General features: G+C 36.5%; 1 protein-coding gene across 5 annotated transcripts in view; it reads left to right on the top strand.

Moving 5' to 3' along the window:
• UHRF2 (ubiquitin like with PHD and ring finger domains 2) overlaps positions 1-20,245 on the top strand; it is an 84,727-nt gene that overhangs the window by 20,737 nt on the left and 43,745 nt on the right. For all 5 annotated transcript variants that reach the window (XM_071732067.1, XM_071732068.1, XM_071732069.1 and 2 more), the window contains exons 3-4: positions 3,386-3,648; positions 17,207-17,425. In XM_071732067.1, coding sequence (XP_071588168.1) covers positions 3,386-3,648; positions 17,207-17,425 — 482 coding nt within the window. The remainder of the gene's footprint in view (positions 1-3,385; positions 3,649-17,206; positions 17,426-20,245) is intronic.

The following is a 20,245-nucleotide window of genomic DNA, read 5'->3' as shown; positions in this document are numbered from 1 at the left end:
TCAGGTTACTGGGAAAGCCACTAAAGGAGGGGCTGCTCTTGAGAGAATAGGGCCCTGTTTATCAGGTGGTATCGCAAATGAGGGTCTCTCACTGAGAAAGAGTCCAGATGGCTTGTGAATGAGGCCTCCATCTGAGGGCTATGTTCATTTTGTCAGGGCAGATATTTTGAGACAAATATTCTTTTGGGGATTCTACACCAACAAACTTGTCAGTCTCAGTTTGCTCTTAGTTAAGCCATTTTTGATGTCACTGATCACCTATGTGTTACCCGTGTTCCTTAGCATAGTTTCCAGGAGGATCTGCTCCATGGTCATGACTGACTGCACTGTAGTTCCTTGGGTCTTCCCTTTTTGAAAATGGGAATGGTGTGTTCTCTTTTCCAGTCAGTGGGAACTTCATGTAACTCTCACAGTTTCTCAAATATGATGGCTTATGAATTAGTAGGAGCCACGGATGTATCTTATCGTATCCCATGAACTTGTTCACCTTCAGGTTCCTTAGATGTTCTCAAACCTCTGCCCCTACTGTGGGTGGTTCTTCATTCTTCCAGTCCCTGCCTTTGCCTTCTGTCTCTTGGGCAGTGTGGCTTGAGCACCTGCCAGTGAAGACAAAAAGGTCATTGAGTCCCTCAACCTTCTCCATATCCCAGGTAACCAGGTTTGTCTCCTGTCAGTCTCTGTCGTGCATTTCCTTCTGGAGAGGTCCCACATTTTCTGTAGTCTACTGTCATTGATAGATGCTTTTCTAACTGCCCCTGGTATCTTTGGCCAGATTTACTTCTACCCAGGTTTTAACTTTCCTAACCTGATCCCTGTCTGCTTGCACAGTTTTTTCTGTGCAGGGCTGCCTGCCCTTGCTCTTCTGTGCTCTTTGGGCTTGCTTTTTATGTTTGTTTGTCCAGGAGCTGTTTGTTCATCCGTACATTCCTCCTGGTGTTTTTGCCTAACTTCCTCATTGTTGATATGAGTTGATGGCTCCTGAGCTTGGAGGAGATGGTTCTTGGGCTCGTTTTCCCTCCAGGGCTTTGTCTCATGGTACCCTACCAGGCATACCCCTGAGGAGGCCGAAGTTTGCTGTCCTTAATCTTGTGAACGCAGTCAGGAAACAATTAGAGAAAAAAAGTTTGAGGCTGGGCAAGACGTAGTATGTCTGATTTTGTTCATCAGCAGTGCTCTTTTATAGTGCAGAGTAACCATGACATCATGACAAGGTGGATTGCTTTAAAAGCAAGATACAATAAACAATGATTATGGGTTTGCTAGCTACAGACATTGCTTACAAAGATATAGCACTTTCCCACAATGAAGCATCCTAGTTAAGGCCAAAAGTTAATAGAACATATAACCCTTTTATTCAGAGAAGGAGTCCTGCAAATTCCTTACTATCTTTTCTGGCGATGAACCCTGCCTCATCTTTATTTTTTTGTCAGCAGGCCTTGACTCATTGCTGTCTTTGGTAAGCCTTGCTTTAGAGTGTGGGACCTTGCCTTTACAGTAGCTCTCAGGTCTCTCAAATTATCAAGGTGGCCCTCCACCTCAAATTATCAAGGTGGTGCCAGCTAGCAAGTTTGCTGTGTGCCATCCTTGCTGTCCTAAGGATCTTGAACTGCACTGTTTCATGGTCACTACAGCTAGGGCTGTCCTTGAGCTACACATTTTCCACCAGCCCCTCCTTGTTGGTGAGACCAAGGTCCAGCATAGTACCTCTTCTATTTCACTTCTCTATGGCTTGGAGAAGTATTATCAGTGCATTTCAGGAACCTCCCAGATTGCTTATGCCTTGCTGTGTTGTCTCTCCAGCCGGTACGAGGCTGGCTTAAGTCCTCCAGGAGGACCAGAGTTTGTGAATGTGAGGCTTCTCCCATTTGTCTACAGAGAGACATATCCACTCTTGTCTTCCTGGTCAGGTGGCCTGTAGCAGGCTCACACTATGAAGTTCTCTCTCCCTGCCCTCCCTTTAACCCTGACCCATAAACTCTCAGCTATCTCCTCATCTGCTCCCAGGCAAAACTCCATGGACTCCATCTGGTAATTGACATAGAGGGTGACACCCCCTCTTCCTGTGCCTAAAGAGCCTGTATCCTTCCATTCCAGCACTCCAGTGTTGGGAGCCATCCCACCGTGTGTCCATGATGCCATAAGATCATTGCCCTTCAGGCACGTGCACATCTCTTAACTCCTCTTGTTTATTCCCCATGCTGTGTGCGTTTGCACAGAAGTGTTTAAGTTGTGCCCCCAGTGAAGCTGGCTTACTGGCTGGACTGGCTGGAATTCCTTTGCTGTATTTCACTGGTGCTTCCCTGCTGGCTCCTGTTACCTCAGGAGCCCCTGGCTTATCTTCTTATAACTTCAAGCATGCTGCAATGTATCCAACACATCTCAGGGGCTTTGCTGGCATCCTCTCCCTCTGACTCCGGTGTGTCATCCCACAGCTTGTCACAGGGAAGCCTGAGATCTCCTTCCCCCTTCAAATCTTGTTTAAAGCTTTATTAGATCCACAAGCTCTTGAGCAAAGACCCTCTTCCCACTTTAAGAAAGGTGAATCCTGTGTATGTATGTGTATGTACATGTGTATGTATCTATCTCATTGTTGCAGATGTAATGGCTGAGCATTCTATTGTAATAATTTTTTTAAACCCCCTGTACTATTGATGAAGTGTTCTTTAAATCTTTTTTTTCCCTAGTGCTCGCAGCGTTATTAAAGAAATATCTTCTTAATTAACTGAAGACTTGAGAAGATTAAACGTGATTTAGAATGCTAAAGTGGTTTAGTTGCTTAATAACAGTATTATGAGTACAGAAAAGAGAAGATCAGGGAGATAATGCCATTTCTTAAAGTCATGAAAGTTTGGCTCACTTTGGTAGCAGCTGTGTTAGATTTGTTTCCTCTCTTTCTCTCTTCTGGTCTTGAAAGGTTAAAAGAATCTTGCAGACCAGAAAGATAGAAGGTTAAATAATAATTCCAAGCTGGAGACTCATGAAAGTCTTACAATCCTTGGTTGTGAGCTAGTATTTGAATGCTGTGTGTGCTTAATTTAACCACAAAGAACACTTGGTGAAGCAAGAGCAAATGATGATGTGGGAGAAAAATCTCATTTTCAGGTTTGGAGGAGGTAAAAAAAAGCTTTTCTTTTTACAATTTAATACAGATGACATCCATATTAGATTATATTCATATTAGATTTTAATGAGGAAAGAGCGTTAAATTACTCAAAATGCGACATTTTCATGACTGCATGTTACTTGAAACTGCTTAAGCTCAACTAGCTAGTAGAATTCTTCTCCTGGTCAAATTAAGCAGTGGCATAGTAAGTTGTCTTTTTTTATCTTTTCTTAATTGGAATTATATAAATACTATAAATTCACTATTGAATTTTTCTTTTAGATAAATGAATTGGTGGATGCCCGTGACATCAGCATTGGAGCCTGGTTTGAAGCTCATGTAGAAAATGTTACCCGAGCAACAAAGGGACATAAGAATGGTAAATCTCAAGGAAAGAGTGGTAACACTTACAGAAGGACTAATGGAAACTTAAGTCAAGATCATTATAGAGGAAATGCAAATAATTTGGACAGCACACCATCCACATCTTATTCAGACTGTATGGACACTGATGAGGAAGTTATTTATCATATCAAGTATGATGAGTAAGTGCACCTGATACTATTTTGAGGACTTCACATATTGTTATTTGGTTTGTATAGACCACGAATTTCTTGAAGAAGATTGGAATCAGAAAGCAAGTTCAATATTACAACCAAGAAAAAAAATTATTAAAAAAATAATAATACTTTTCAGTTGGATATATTGAATCTATTGAGAGTATTTTTCATGCCTAAATACTTGCCAACTATTAATCACCTTTTTTTTTTATTAAATATAGAAGCCATCCTCCTTATATAAGAAAAGGAACCTATATAACTCATTTTTTACGTCGGGTTTTCCAATTGAAGAACTGTTTTAATTTGGTTTTAACTCTGTCCTATGTATACTCAGTTCCTCTAATTGGAGCTGAAGGAGAACTTTGATGAGAGCATTTTGTTTCTTGATTTGGGTTAATTTTATTCCAGATGGAACAATTGTGCACAAAATTTCAGGTCCGCGCTTAGAGAAAAGCTTCTTGTAGAGAACCTTGTGACTGAAATTGATTCTTAACTGCAGAGAGGGTACTAAGGGTGGGTTGTGGATTTTTTTCTGTTTGTTTCTATAGCAAAAACAGGCTCCAGAGCCTGCAATGTGTGGCTGAGAAACTGATTTTGGAGGGTTTCTCCTGTATGAACAGGTTTTGCACCACTGATCTGCTTGTGAAATTGCTTTGGACTTTTGGACTTTTTTTTTTTTTAACATCAGTTAAAGCATTAAGTGAAGCTTCTAAATGAATAAAACTTTAAATGAGTTGAGGATTTTTGATTTTTGTTTCTGACATTAGTAAAAATACTGTAGTTTGTGTAATGTAAGATTAAGTTAGAAGGATGCAAAGTATATCTTTTCAGTATTAATAAAAGTTAGATTTCCAGAATGTTTTTAAAGCAGCTATTTCAGCTTTACTTTTTAAGTATGTGTCTGCGAATCTGACTTACATAGAGCATTTTTTTGTTGCTCTTGCGAGTTGCAGATGCAATTTAATGCACTTTTTAAACTCTGAGTTCAGATTCTATATCTGCAACTGTGTTTTCTACTTAAAATGTTAGAAAATTAAATAGAAATGTTAGAAATGTAAATATTTCATTGAGTATTTCAAGAAATACATGAAAATAACTTAGTAAACCAGTATGATTAAAATGAAAATACTTTTTCTTGATACTGTGTGTCTATTGTGGCGTGATTTCAAATATCTGGCTTTAAGATTACCTAATTTTATAGTGCTATGGATATATGTAAGGGCAACCACTTCTGAAGTTGAAGATTTCACTCTTTCAGTGAAATCATGTTCCTTTTTTTTGTAGATGGTTTTTTTTTTCATCAGTTAAAAGTACAGAGATAGTAAATAGTTCTCTACAGGTCTGATTTTTCTTCAGCATGTTTATATTAAAGACAAAAGAAGATCAACGTCCTTGTAATTCAGGATCCAGGTGTTCCCTTTCAGCAGCTGGAGACAGACTTTACTCATACAGTAAGATGGTGTTTAGCAGTTGTATGCTTTTAGCCAAAAGAATTTTGTAAGGCACAGAAATACAGTATTGCAAGGTGGTCACTGAAGTCAAAGTTACTTGACTGATCTGTCTGGGGGGTTGGAAGTTTGGGCTTTTGGAAAATAAAACTGTGGGAAGACTTTCTGGAAAGTGAGACTTGTTCACATATCAGTGACTGGATTTTGGATGAATTTTACTTATAAGAATTTTTCAAGGTTTCCCTTTTAGTGTTATTTATCATGCATGTTCATGTTCAGCTGTGTGTATACTTTAGTCTTTACCTCTTTGGTGTCTGTAGGCTGCTCCTGTATCCTTCCATCTATACATTTGATGTAGATAGATAGATAGGGGGGTCATGGTGTGCTTTGCCATATTGTTGGTTCTCTGCTACAGAAATGGTTTAATCTCATGTGTATCCTCACTGCTGCTTCTTCTTCTTCTAGAGTGCATATTCTACTGCTAGTACTATCTTCTGCACAGTTGTATGTTCCTGGGTGTTTTGCTCTTTAGGGTTGGACTGTGTGTTTTGCTGTTGTATGTCCTTGGCATTCTCTAGCCTCTCCTTGCTGTGTTGTTTGGAGAAGCTCCTGTCTTTAGAAGGTGGTTCCATTGGGTGGCATAATTTCAGCTCTGCCTTTGTCTGCAACAGGAGTATTCTTACAAGACATGAAAACACTTAGTGTTATGTGAAGCAAATGGATGGCATAGACCTGGTGCCTGTAAAGCCATCAAAGTTACTTTGAATACATTTGAAGGACTGTGTGTCAGAGCTGGAAACAGGTTCACAGCTTCTCAAATCATCACTGATGCAGTTTCCAGTCTGGTTCTCTCCCTCTGCCTGATGTATCTTTTCAGTTTGGAAAAAAAAGTATCAGTGATAACAGCTGAGGGACAGGTCACCTGTTGTGCTTTGAATTTGTCTTCTCCAGCCCCTGGACTCATTTATTCATTGTGATGAATAGTAAATAAACTTTAATGTACCACTAGTTGTGACAGACCTCCACATAAAAAAAAAAAATTATATCCATTTTTGTCTTCATCGTTTATGAAGGAGAAACTGAGAGTCTGTGCAGTCCCATCTCAGGAGCAGTTGTTTGTCTGTCATTGTAAGCCCAGTTCTTGTGAGAAAGTTCTCTATCACAGTTCTCAAAGGATGAAGCAGGACCTGTCTTTCCCTTAAGTGTGAAAGCTAGTTTTAGAAGTGATGCTACTAGGCTTCCCTGTCACAAGTCCTGTGCAATATTTAAACACTTTGTTTTGCAGTTCTAGGCTTGTTAAAGCCCATTTGCTTCTAATCCTTCAGTTTGTAAGTGTACCTCCTCTGAGAGGCTGAGTTTTCGTTTGTTCCTTTCTTCTTTATATTTCTTGTACTTACAGTGAATGTGAATGGTTAAAATATCTCAGAGCAAAGGGTGTGATTAAGAGAAACTAATTTTTCTGGGCAGGAGCATTACAGTGCTTTCAAAGGGTTAACTACCTTATGACAAAACAGAGCTGTCATACCAGCTGTAACTAGTATTACTTATCCCTCCTTGATTTTGTAGGGAAGAGGATAGTGGAGCTGTTCCTGTTGAGGACAGCTGTGTTGTTTCTGTTGAGGTTTCACTCTTCACTACCCTCCACCCCGGCCCGTACCCCCTGGGGCTGTGTGCCCAGTGTGTTACTGGGTTGCTGCAATAGTTGTAAGGCCTACATATGTCTGCAGTGAGAGAATGACAGAAAACCTAGTGTCATTCAGAGGAGCAGAACTTCTCAGTTCCAGATTAAAGTGGGATCACAGTTCTTGATAAACCAAAGATCTAAAAGGCTTGTGGTGCTTCTTGAAAAGCACTGTCTTCATCAGTGAGGAAGAGACTGAAGTGTTGGTTTTATTGGTGTTTATCAGAACCAACTCTCTTGATACCCAGTTGTGTCTATATAGCTTTTGCCTGGCAGTCCATTCTCTGCTCAGTTTCTGAATGCAGCTTTTTCCCTGGATGCAGCAATGTTTACAGGTGTGTTCCTGTTTCTGCCAGTGATATCTTCCTGCCCTTCTGCCACTTTATTTAGCATATTTCCATTTCACCTTTGCAGTTACACAAAGAGCCATTAAACACTGAAGCCAAAAGTGTGCTATTAAATTTCATACACTGCTTCATACAGTTCTTCCTTCTACTCTGAGCAACTGTCTTTTAATACAGAAGAAGCTGTGAGCCTGTCTTGGATAGGAAAAAAGACAAGTGCTTTTTTGGAAGGCCTTGTGAAGAATCCAGCACGTGTTTAGATCTTAAAGTTTACAGAGATTATTATTGTAGGTAGGTTCTCCACCACAGCTTACTTAAGAATCACTTCTAAATGAGGAGTGGGACACTTCAGTAGCTTCATGTGTCACTATAAGGACAAGTGCTATGTCATACAGAACTTTTCCCCTCTCTCTTAAGTTATTTTATGTCATATTTATAATTGTGCAGCACTGAGTATAGTCTGCTTAGTTTTGGGGAGACAGTTCTCTTGAAAAACTCGGTTTACAAAGAAATGCTGTCTTTTTCTTCCTTTTCACATCTATGTTGTTTGTAATGAAGGGCATTCATTTAAGAAAGCTCTCAATGTTATTTGTAGAAAGGCTGGATGTTTTCTGCAGCCTGGTAAATGTCAACATGCTTACCTATATGCAAGTATAGTGTAATTTGTCTGAAGTGTATTTAATCTTTCAAGGCCATCATGTTTGATGATACCCTTCTTAGGTTTTATATTGATCAACAGAGATGCTTAAATTAAACCTTGAGTCTATAGTGGCATGATGTGTCATAAAGTACAGTGTGGTTATTTATTCTGGAGGATTAGTATGTTAGTGCTTGGTTCTGTATCAGTACATCACCTTCCACTGGGTTTCCCTAGGCTTCTCTCCTTGCACCGTACTGAAGTTGGTGTTTCTTCTGAGTTTGGTGAGAATGCTGAGGGATCCTCATCACCAATGGATTTGAAAACTGATAGTTGATGTTAGCCTTCAGAGCCTGTGGCAAGCTGCTTGCTACTTCTAATCTTCAGCAAGATGACTTTCAGGATTTCTCCTTTTTTGGGGTGGGTTTTTTTCTTTTTATAATACAACATTTCTTTTGAGACCTAGTTTAAGTTTTGTCTGAAACAAAGATTCAACCTGCATTTGATTTTGGTTATAAAACTATTTTTCCTCTATTCCTAAAATGTGTAAATTTTCCTAAGTTGGATAAATAGGTATCACTATAGGTATATTGGGTTCATCTACTTCAGATGGTCCCTATGTTTCTTAGTGCTGCTAACTGGAATAGGGTGCTTTGAGTGGTAGTCAGTGGATGCTGGTAATTTGAAAATCTGTTGCACGATTGACAAGGCACAGCTTAAGTTACAACATACTTTTAAGTCTGACATTATCACAGAATGCCAACATTCTAGGTATCTGTAGTGAATATTAGCGCTGGTAATGATGTGTTTAGAAACTATGCAGTTGATGGTTGTAGTCTTACAGTAATGACTCTGTAGCAAAGTAATCAAACGCCCACTCTGCCTGAACTGTGGGTGTGGGGAGCTACTGGCTGTGCCCACAGACAGATGTGTTGGTAGTTAGGAGAGGGACTTCAGAGAAACTCCTTTTCTCTTAGGTATTATTACCATATGTGTGTTCATTACTTACCTGTCCTGGAGTCTGGATGCTCTGAAGGTTTTGAAGCTGAGTAGAATCAAGAGCTTTTTGGGTAGACAGGTCAGCTTTGAAGGGGTGAGCTTTGTTGCACATAGCAGCCTAGCAAAGCAGGTATCATCATGAGTGTGGCTTTCCTATGGTGGCACTTTCATTTGCACTCTGGCCTTTGTACCTGGTAGAGAACTCAGTTGCATAGTTGCTGTGCTGCTGGTGATGCATTCACAAGCAGTCCCCGTGCCAAAAGTACCAGGTAGGAGGAATGAGAAAAAGACAATGTGTGCAGCTCTATGCCTGTTGCAGAGGTAATTTTTTTTTCAGAGAATAAACCTGAGTAATGCTAAGAGCTAAGATTAGTGATGGGTAGTCCATTTCAGCATGAAGAAATAAGCATTATATAAATGAACAGCATTAATTTTCCACAGTGTCTAGTAAGATGTCTTTTGTTACTCCTTCTGTTCTTAAGAGGCTGATCCTATTTCATTTAAATAAATGTCTCATGTTGATACTCTATATGCTTTTAATCAAGTATTATTACTAAATAGGACCTGTAGTCCTCGAGAATAAATTAACTTACTGTTGTGCTAAACTTTGTAGAACTGTTAAATAAAAACCCATTCTTTACCCTGAAGAGATTATAGCCTGCTTTGAAGGTAAAGGCACATAAGAATATGCCATTTCCATACATCTAAGTGTCTGTTAGTATGTCTTTCTCATTAGCCAGTTAGTCTTCTATAAGCTGTGTAAAGTGTCAGAAAAACAAAAATTATTATGGGAAATACCACGGTAATTTTAGACCCTCAGATCATAAATGGATTTCAGGAAAAGATTTATGTATGTGGTAACTTGTAATAAAAGTGTTCCTAAGTGCAAATTGAACAGTGGTAGCTTTCATTTTGAGATGGAAGGTGGGCTCTTAAATACGACTAAAATGCATTGATATGTCAGCTTAATATGCCTGTGTTTTAATTTTTGTTTCTGCTTCTGCCTGAGAAGCATTTTTAAGATTGGCTGTCTTTTATTACCATTTTAAACTTACTTGCTTCTGCTTCTAAAATATCTGAGTTATGTTAGAGACATAGGTGCCTCAAATGCTAGCTGAAAGAGATACAAAAATGGGATGTTGGGCAACAAAATTTATTTGGGAAGACGAACAATGCAAGATGGAAAAACAGTTTAGGAGGAAAAAAAGCTGGGAGGGATCCTACTTGAAGTGTTTGTATTTTTAAAAAATGTTTGTTCATTCCCCAAATTTCATCCTGCTCAAATGGAAAACATTTGTTCCTGTATTATTTCATGTTGTAGGAGCTTTGAAAAGTCTTTTAAGAAAAAGCAAGCGTTTTCATTGTCAAGAAGATGAATTTTTTTATTTAAACCTTTTCCTTACTCATCTATTCTATTTATTCAGGACTAATCAGGGTTGCAGACAGTAAGAGAAGTTCACCTTGAAAGTGGTGTGAGGAGTAACAGTTCCCAATGAAGGCTAAAGGTATTACTGATCATCCTTTTTGTAAAGGGAGGAGTCAAATTAAAAAAAAAACATAAGACATTTTGTTTGGAAGACTGTGATGATAGCCTAGCACTCAAAAAGGCTCTGACCTGTTGTAGCCATTATCCTTACCAAAACAGTCTTGCCTGTTTCAGGTGAGTTTCATTTGTCATTTGTAGTCCAGACTGTCATTAACCTTTGAAAAATAATGTCTTTATGCACAATTCTGCATTTTCTTTAAAAAGAAAATGTGTGTGCATACATACACATATACTAAGAAGTCTAGGATTTCACTGTGTGTGAAAAAAATCTAATCAACCTATATACTCTTAAGTTGCATGCAAGACATGGGTTGATGGTTGGAGAGTACATTATTATTTGAAGAAATGAGAAGAAAACTTCAAAGTACTAGATGGTCAAGACAAAAAAAATTACTTCCTCCTTGACAGTGTCTCCTTACTGAGGAGATCATCAAGAGAGTCTGAGTCTTAAACTTGTTATTTCCTTCTCATGGAATGGTTAGACTTGGCTAACAGGTATATTTTTCAGAATGTTTTAAGTGCAGAAATGTTCAATAAACATAGTAGAGTGCGATTTAATAGAATGTGTCTGAGAATTCACCCAGGTGACACAATTTATAAATAAATTTTCAACACCAAAAGACTTAACGGGCCATTGTCTAATGAGATAGCCGTTGCTTTCTTTTAACCTTACTTCCTAACTTTGTACATCTGATATTTAAGTTGCCTTGAATTTGGTGATTGTGTGACTGCATAGTGAAGTGATCTTACTTCTTAATTTATCTAAAATCCAGTGTTCACTGAATTAATGTCACTATGTTTTATGTCTCTGATCCAGTCCATCTTGCCAAATGGCTGCAGTCTGGGCAGAATAAGAGAAGGAGTCACTTTCTTTGAAACGTAGCTGCTTTGAGCATCACTAGTGAATGTGTGTGATGCAGGCAGTTCTCTTTTGTCTTCCCAGAAGAAATGGCAAAGTAGATCTCCTTGCACACAATGTATTTCTCAAATATCCCTTGCGAACATGTGTAGCAGAAGTATTTGGCTTTTTTCTTTATATATATTAAGTACAGGAAATCGTGCATATTGGGCATGTGCATGCTGCCAAACTCTTGGCAGTAGTTTCAGCAGCTGAAGTGAGGAGACAGGGGAGTGATTTCTTTTGAAGGATAGTAATCTAATGGCTAGAAATGCTAAGAGATTTGGCCCTACAGACTATTTGGTTCCTATGGGCCACTTCAGAGTTTCAGAACAGGAAGAGTAATGAGAGCTGTATTCTGTGCCCTGTAGAATTTTCTCTTAAGCCAATCTTTTCCTAAGGGACACGTGTGTTTTCTTTGACCTGTCCGTAAGAAACTTTTTTAATAATTGGTCTAAATGATTACTTGGAGTACCTCACCTAGCTGCATAATTTTGGTTTCTGGATTCTAATATCAGTGATGGGTTTGTTTACTCATTCAAAACTGTATCTTACAGATTATTAGACAGTGATAAAACAATAGGAGACCTGCTAGGTCACATAGAAGTCTTCATTCTATACATGCTGACTAGAAGAAGTATGACACTACAGTGTATTAGCTCAAACTTCTTCTTCTGGGGCAGTAGCCTGCACACTACTACTCCCAAGTTCAAGAAGTTGATTCCTTCTCCCGTTTGCAGTGGATTTTCTGACTATATAATCTGTATTTTATAATCTGAAAGTGTTTGCATTTGTTAGTCTTAGGGGTTTGACAGCTGTCATTAGCTTTAAGGGTTTGATTTCTAAGGATGTAGACACTTCCCGCAAACTGAAAAGGAAATAATTTGAAGAGGTAATCCAGGTGGATTTTGTATGTGTTCAGAAGCCTCATGAAATGAACGGAGGTAGGATTTATGTTCAAGTAGCTATTGGAGAGAACCACTGAAATGCCAAAAGTTAAACCTTTTTTTTCCCTTTGAAACTGCTACTTGGCTGAAAAAAATGTGTCATCAAGAATCTGATTGAAGTCTTCCTATTTCTTATTTGTCTTTAATTAGCCGTAAGTGTTCTCCTTGAACAGTCACAGGGTTGAGCATCTGAAGAAAAGTTTTTTCAAAAAATAAGTCAGTAATTGGATGACTTGTGACATCCTGTGTGCTGGCTAATGAAGTAAGCCTGTTTTTCATTACATTCAGGGTAGTTAGTCTCATTGTCCAAGAGTTTTGTATTAAAAGTTTAATCTTGCACGTATTTCTTACAGCCTCTGAACTTCTGTTATGATACGTTGTTTCCAGTTTTGTCTTCTTTCAGGGTATCAATGTTGTCCACATGGCATGCAGTGGCGTAGCCCGGAAGTTAATTTGCTTAATACTCAGGACTAAAATAATGAGGAAAGTAAGATATTTCTCTTCAGGTTATTAATGTCATTTCTCAGTATCTAAGCTGCTTAATTCTGTAATTATTAGTTTTTAGGTAAGGTTTTCAAGATCTTTTTTATGTTCCATGTGACTTATTTTTATATTTATTGAAATTACTTATTCCTTCCTGTCTGTCTATTGAAATATATTACTTTTTTCTTGTAGGGATAAATTATCAGACCTTGTGGTCTTCTTTTGGAAATTCAAACACACAGCTTTATTATCCTAGTGATTTTTTAAAAATATTTTTTATTCACTTTGAATTGTGGCTTATATGTTGTCCAGTGTAGTGTCATTCGTTTTCTCAAAACACTGCGGCAAAATCATGCTCATTATTTCCTCAGATAGCAGATTGCTGGCAGTTGATAATGATGCAGATGCATTTTTTTATTCAGGTTTATCTTTTTAATCAGACTTACCCCCTCCATGAATTCATGCCTTCTTTTTCTTTTGTTTGTGCCCTTCTGTGTCTTCATTTCTAGTTGTATTTTGAACGATTATCTTTGAAATTTTTTGACTGAGGAAATAAGTTATACTTTTCATTCAGTTTATGTTGGAAAGCAGCAATTTAGTAAATTGCATGTCTGCACTGCCATTCCTTTCCTTATTAGTGTGGAGAGAAGTCTTAACTTCTGTTCTGAAGAATTTTTTCTTTCCACTTCCAGTTTTTCTGGTAATAGCTAGGAAGAAGTGTTAAAGGATATGTTGCAAGGTTTTAGTAAATTATGCAGTGTAAAGCAAAATAAGAATGTATATTCACTCATAAAGCTAATATATTTTTTAGTATTTGAGCATTTTAGTAATGAACTGTTTACCATAGTCAGGAAACAGTTGAATTTTTACTTCATAGGTAATTCTTTGCCATGAAAAATCTCTACACAAGTAAGAAATCTTATGGAATACTTGCTCTATTATTGTCAGTATTTACAGTTAGAAATACTACAAGGAATGTTAAATGACAGAGCAATGCAGCTAAATGATGAACACAAGTGGTGTTCTTATGGATGGTATTAATTAAACTGTTACAATTATTCCTACTGTGGTGACGTCTGTTTTTTTCAACCTTAGCTGCCAGGTATAATGAAAAACACAGAAAAACTAAAATGTCTACAACTGCTTTAAGTTTAAATTGAATGAATTGTATCATATATTCATTTCAACTGTACCAAATTTATCGTAGTCTAATAGAACACTTCTGTGAAAATGTTTCTGTTGTGATTTGAGGGTCATTTTAGGATTTTAAAAGTAATAAAGAGGAAACACTTTCAGTGAACATTGTCTAACAGTAGTCCTTTATTATAGCCTGTCAGAAAGTTTGTTTTGTTCTTTCTTGAGGCTTCTTAGAAGATAATATTTAATCTATTTATGTTTTGGTTCATCTATCTAAGTCCACTTATTGCCATTTTGTGATACTTTTTTTTTTATTGCTTGTGCTTTAAGTTTATGTGGGATTTTTACAAGTAACATGTTAAATTTTGGGAAAGCGATCATGGAAGTAGTAGTAGTAGTAGTAGTAGTAGTGTTTTCTAATATGAGTGTGGGTTTTTTTTTCATGCTTACTCAGGTGAACTGTGGCATTAGATATATTTGAGGGCACAAGTTTACTGTGGAAGTACTGCTGGTATTACTGCTTGTATAATGAGAAGAGCCCTGTGCTTAGCGTGACTGTGAAATTTTTAGCCAAATTCAAAAGTTTGTGACAAGTGTTATTTCTGTTTTTCATCCTGGGATGTCAGTTATGTACAAATGTGGATGGTTACATACTTCCTGGCATTCCTTAATGGCTATAAAATCATATTTATATGTGTGAACCCACATCAGCAAAACATTCAGTGTCTGGAACCTGATGCCAAAGATAGGTGAATTCTGACACAGGAGATCTCACCTGTTTGAAAGCCACCTTGTTTCTTCCAGAGTTCCTGAGCTTAGGTTTCTGACTAGCCAGTAAGAGGAGAAATACACTTCATTAAGACCCTGCCTTCCTTTTCTTTCTTTGAAAGGACTTGCTTTCTGTCTGTCTGTAAAAGAGGACTTTGAGGGTGTCTTTTGGTAAGTGATCTTATTCTGGTCATACTTAAAAGTAGTCTTTGTTGTTTAGGTTCTTCAGTCAGACACTTGCAAGAACAGAGCTGGAGTCATTGTTAGCAAGGACAGTCTTTAAGTTCCTTAGCAGTACAGTAGGAAAGATTTTGTTCTGACTTGTATAAGGACAGGAAGGATGTCACAAATCTGAATTTGGGAACAAAATATTTCTTCATTGTTAACTACAAGATATATTTGCCCAGAGGTCTTCCAGGAAAAACAGAACCTGAAGTAATTTTAATCTCAGAATAGGGTAGATATTTCAGGTTAAGGTTAAGTTTCTGTGGATGAGAACTATTCTAAGTCACACATTTTTACTTCATATATATATAATATGTGTGTGTGTGGGTGGGTGGGTTTTTTTTTTCCTTAACATGGCACTGGGCCATTGTTAATATGTATTAGTTATTTTTACAGTCCCACTGATCTCATCTGTACTTCTCACTTGATACTTTCACTCTGTAAGTAAATAATGTCTCTTTTTTTAATGTCTTTATTTATGTTTAATTTCTTGATGCTTAAGCTCTATTTTTGTGTTGGAGTTCAAGTAAACTGAGTCTTCATTTGCTCTGTGCTACTTCCTTTCTTCTCCAAACTTTAGGGAGGGTTTATTGTAAAATGATTGGAACTGGCTAATAGCTGAAACATATCTGTCTTTAGATTTCAGTAGCCTGTTATACTGTAATGCGATGTCATTCAGGCACTCCATAAAATAGACATTATCTCTGTGGTTGCTTTCTGCTTTGTCTTGTTATATACATAGATGAATCTGTCTTACAGTTTTTGAGGATATTTTGAGGATAAACATCTACAATTACTATAGCATAGTTGTATAATAATTCTTTTGAGGAAAAGCTGCATGGCATAAAGACACAACGCAAGTGTTAGCTTTTCAGTACACACCCGAATTCTAAATGAAACCAAGTAAAAAAAAAAAAAAAGGAACTGTGGAGAATTGCATCATAGGAGTATGTAATTTGTATAACAGCTTGATCCCAGGCACCTGTCTTTGTATGATATAATTACTGTCATTCAGATTTTTATAACTGGGATCTGAAAATGTTGGGGAAAAACACTCTTTGGATTTAACTTTTGTAAGTAGTTAAGGATATTATTTTATTTATTTGTCCATTGCTTCATCTAAGCATACAGACACCTTTAAACTGTTTTGGTGCATGTTTCTTTTAAGACAAAAAACAACAAAATAATCTTCCCACAGACTTAAGGCACACTGTTGATACCTGCCATGGCAGAGGACAAAGGGTGACAAGTTTAGCTCTTCTCTCTTGCCTTTTCTGTTAAAAAAGGAACCTGATGAAAATGTCTTCAGATAGATAAATGGGCTTTCATAGACATCCTGATTTCAGTCTGTAGACTGTTGGAGACTGATGCTGTTGCTGACAGTAGTTTTAGTATTTTTTTATGTAGTAAAGAAATGAGGAAATGAATGTTGAATGTTGAAATGACTGTGTTCACTACAGGGAGGCATGCTGGAAAGTGACAGAGCCATCATTCCAGTGGTAGGAGTATGATTTTGCCATTGCAGTTTAACAGTGCTTTTTGATAAAGATATAGAGACTATAAAGCATGAGTGCTCTTGCTAAAGTACCCATAGTTGCATGATGGAAATGTAATTCAAGATATATGATCCTTAGAAATGTTTGTTAAGAAGGAAGAATGAATACCTTTAATAGCACTTGTTTATAGGCAGTAGATGTATTTTGATTTTCTCTGTGACCTCATCTAGTACAAGGTAAATGATGGAAGATTATTTGCTTTCACACTGTAGCAGAAAGGACCTTCACTGTTTATTTAGTCTAGCATCTTACTTTTTCCTTTTTTCTGACAGTCCACATTTTTCTACAAGCAATGTTTTCATCCTGTCCATGTTGTGCTGTTTTTGCAGCACATATACAAACTATAGAGTCTCTACTGTAATTGAATAATTACTCTGTACAGAGAATTTTTAGAACTGTGGTGTTAAACTGAAAAGTTAACACTACAGATCTCAATGTGTTGTCTTTGAAGTAAATGGAAATGTAACAAATGCATGAAAGCAATGCTAAATTTGAAATGTGCTTAGTTGGAAAACCTAGTTTTGATCTTCATTACTTTTTCATTTTCGTTTTACTATGAGTATTTATTGGGAGCAAACTGGGTCATTGTGTTTACATTCCAGTCTAAACATTGTCCAGTGATTATTGATTTCTTTAATTATTTGATTTTTTTTTTCCTGAGAGAGAAAAGTAATGGAAACTGCTTTTGAGATTGGTCAAACATCTGTTTTTTGTTAGAATGAAAAATTAACATTCAAAAGGGAATTATTTATACTATGTCTCTTCTAAATGCACCCAAAACACATATAAAAATTTATGCTTTTGGAAAAATGTTATCTGTTTCTTACTGTTACAGGGGTTCTAATTATTGCTGCTGTTGGTTTTACTTTTCAAGGTACCCAGAAAATGGCATAATAGAAATGGACACCAGTAATCTACGACCCCGAGCAAGAACCATTCTGAAGTGGAGTGAACTGAAAGTGGGTGATGTGGTGATGGTAAACTACAATGTTGAGACTCCAGAAGAAAGAGGATTTTGGTTTGATGCAGAAATTACCTCTTTGAGAGAAATCTCAAGGACTAACAAAGAGGTTCACGCTAAAATTCTGCTGGGGTAAGATTTATTTGACCAACTCATAAGATCTCTACATATCATATAAAGTAGTTTGTTGCTTTTTTCATCTAGTCATCACTAGATTAAAATTAATTTCATACTTTGATTTCACAGCTCCATGAGTCATGAAATTACAGTGCATGTTTTTTACTGCTATGAGTCAGATTTTTTTCATCTCCTGAGAACTGCTGGAGGCATACATAAAGTTTAACGTACTACCTGTGATTTCAGTTACCAGTGTGGATTTGTATTTCTTTATATCTATGTTATATATTTATATTTCTATGTATTATGCATTCAGTTCTTCTAAAAGCTGAAAAATCTGTCTTCAGTAATTTTTGAGATAATTGGGAACTCTTAGATCCCAATTTTTAGTCATCTCAGACATTTTGAAGAGGTGTCTGAACTGGCTAATAGAATTTCTAAAGAAAAAATATTTATGTGGGCATTATAGCTTCTGATAAGTAAAATGTGGAATTGTGGGCTGTTAGAATTAAGAGTTTTCATGTGACTGAAGTCACCAGACTATTTTGTTTTCCTGTTCCATTTAAGAATTTGTATATAGTTCTTTAAGAACAGTGTTTTCTACAAAAAACCATATCATATCACTGTAAATAAACTCTATGGTTTCTGACTTAGGTAAGAACAGATACCAATCTGTATTGGCAGTCTTCTTGAGTAATTCACTGTAACCCTTCTCATTTACTTTCCTTATTAACATTATCCTTTTCTGACACAAATGAAGGAAAAGCAAATGGATCCACTCTGCCACCAGGGGCTTGTGTGGGTGCTTACATGTTAGGAGTGAAACCGATTTTAAAATTAAATTGCAACTAAAGTAAAATTTCTTTATACTTGAAGAATTATTGATTTAATGTTGGCATTTACTCAGCAAGTACTATTATTTTTCTGGGAGTATATTGCTTTAAATGAGTTTGACTATTTATATATTAGTGTAGGTTTTTTTATGAGAAAGGAGACTATTCTGTAGGAAGACTTACGGTGTAGGACATGTTTAACTGGAGAAGTTATTTAGAAGACTTATCATAAGGTCAGTTGGCTTATGAAAGTCAGTATTTTGTTTGAAAAAATCCAATTATATCTAATACTGGGAAATAGGAAAGACATTGACTTGGTAAATAATGCAAGTAAGTGAAAATCTGTAGATGTTTTTTAATTTTAGAATAGGAGAGCTTTATTACACAATCTTGATGCATTACATTTATCTTGTACTAAGTAGAGCAGGCATATGGACTTGTGTTGTAGACAAAGCAAAAAAACCCCACAAACCTACCCTCAAAAACTTAAGCAAACAGAAATTGAGTGGGTAGTTTGAATTACTAACTTGGAAGGGAGAAGAGGCTAAGAAACAGAGGCCATGAAATTCAAATAGCAATTGCTAATCTTATTCAAACTATCATCTGCATGGATTATATAAAAGTTTTTCCCATTAATTAAAATATGTATTTCACAATACTTTTATTGGCAAAAACGAGTGTATGGTGGCAGGTAAATATTTCTGCTTATGCTTGTTGGAACTCCATAGGATAGTATTTTTTTAATCTAAATAAAATGATAGCTACATTTAAAATTTGAAGATGGTAATTTCAAATACTGTGGGTACTACAGCAAGTACCATGGAGTTCCCCAAAATATTGACTGTCCTCTGGAAGGAGATGGGTCAAAAAAGGTATAGTTGCCACATGTCTCAAGATGTTTAATTTAAGTCCCTTTTTCAGATGGAATCTTATTTCAGTGGATTTTCTTCCTGGGCCAAGAATTCAGGCATAATTTACAGTGTGTGATGCAATAATCAACCGGTATGCATAAAGTAAGGTTACCAGAGCCCTGCCATTTCTGATATTTATCAAGGAATAGTTCTATATAAACTGACATACCTGTCATTCCTCTCAATTAGAATTAAAAGGTAAATCTGCTAGTATTCATAAACTTGTTTAAGGTACCTGCTGCAACAAGTATCACTTTACATTTCAGGCATGTTGGCTTGCAAAATAAAACCAATCTCTCAGTCTGTCAGTGGTTACTAAATATATCAAAAAGGATATTAATATATTTATATTAATATATTAATAAGGAGATAAATACATAACAATATAGAGTACATTAATATAAATTAATTTAAAATTTTAATACAAGCATGTTATTGTTTTAGTCTATAATGATATAACTAATACTTGACTATTCCGTAATTTATTATTGTTGTGTTATCATGAGTTCTTATGATAATGTTTGCATTAGTTAATTGTTTTAAATAAAAGTGAAATTTGTTTTGAATGCTCTATGATTGTATGTTAGTGATTGGTTATATGTTAGTAACTAATTATGTGTGTACTACTAAGCAGGCAGTAAAGGGAGGTGGAGTTCTTAGGGTTGCTTCAGATGTATTAATGATTTGGACTTTTTTTTCCTTTCTGGTATTATTTCAAAGAGGCTTTGTATAAAAGAGTTTTGTACACGATAGTTGAGTGTTTGAGTTATTGATCTTGATTGCTTTTGACAAAGACTTTGTGAAGCTGTTGGCACAATGATAGGAAACAAGAACATGTACTGTTTGTAGTATTCTTTGGAGCTTGCAGTACATGTGATGAGGGTGTTTTTACTGTGTCTGTTGAACTGTGTTTGTTAGGTGTTACTTGTGCTCACATTTCAGCCATAACCTAAAGGAAGTGTCCTGTACATCATTAATTCAACTTTTGGGAAACCAATATGGATTAGAGAATATTATCAAAGAACAGAGTGAGAGTGAACAGGGGAGAAAAAGAGACTACAGAAGAATTAACCGCACATTAATAATTCTCG

The sequence above is a fragment of the Heliangelus exortis genome, chromosome Z (assembly GCF_036169615.1).
Source record: "Heliangelus exortis chromosome Z, bHelExo1.hap1, whole genome shotgun sequence".
Taxonomy (NCBI): domain Eukaryota; kingdom Metazoa; phylum Chordata; class Aves; order Apodiformes; family Trochilidae; genus Heliangelus; species Heliangelus exortis.
This window is presented reverse-complemented; position numbering and strand designations above follow the sequence as displayed.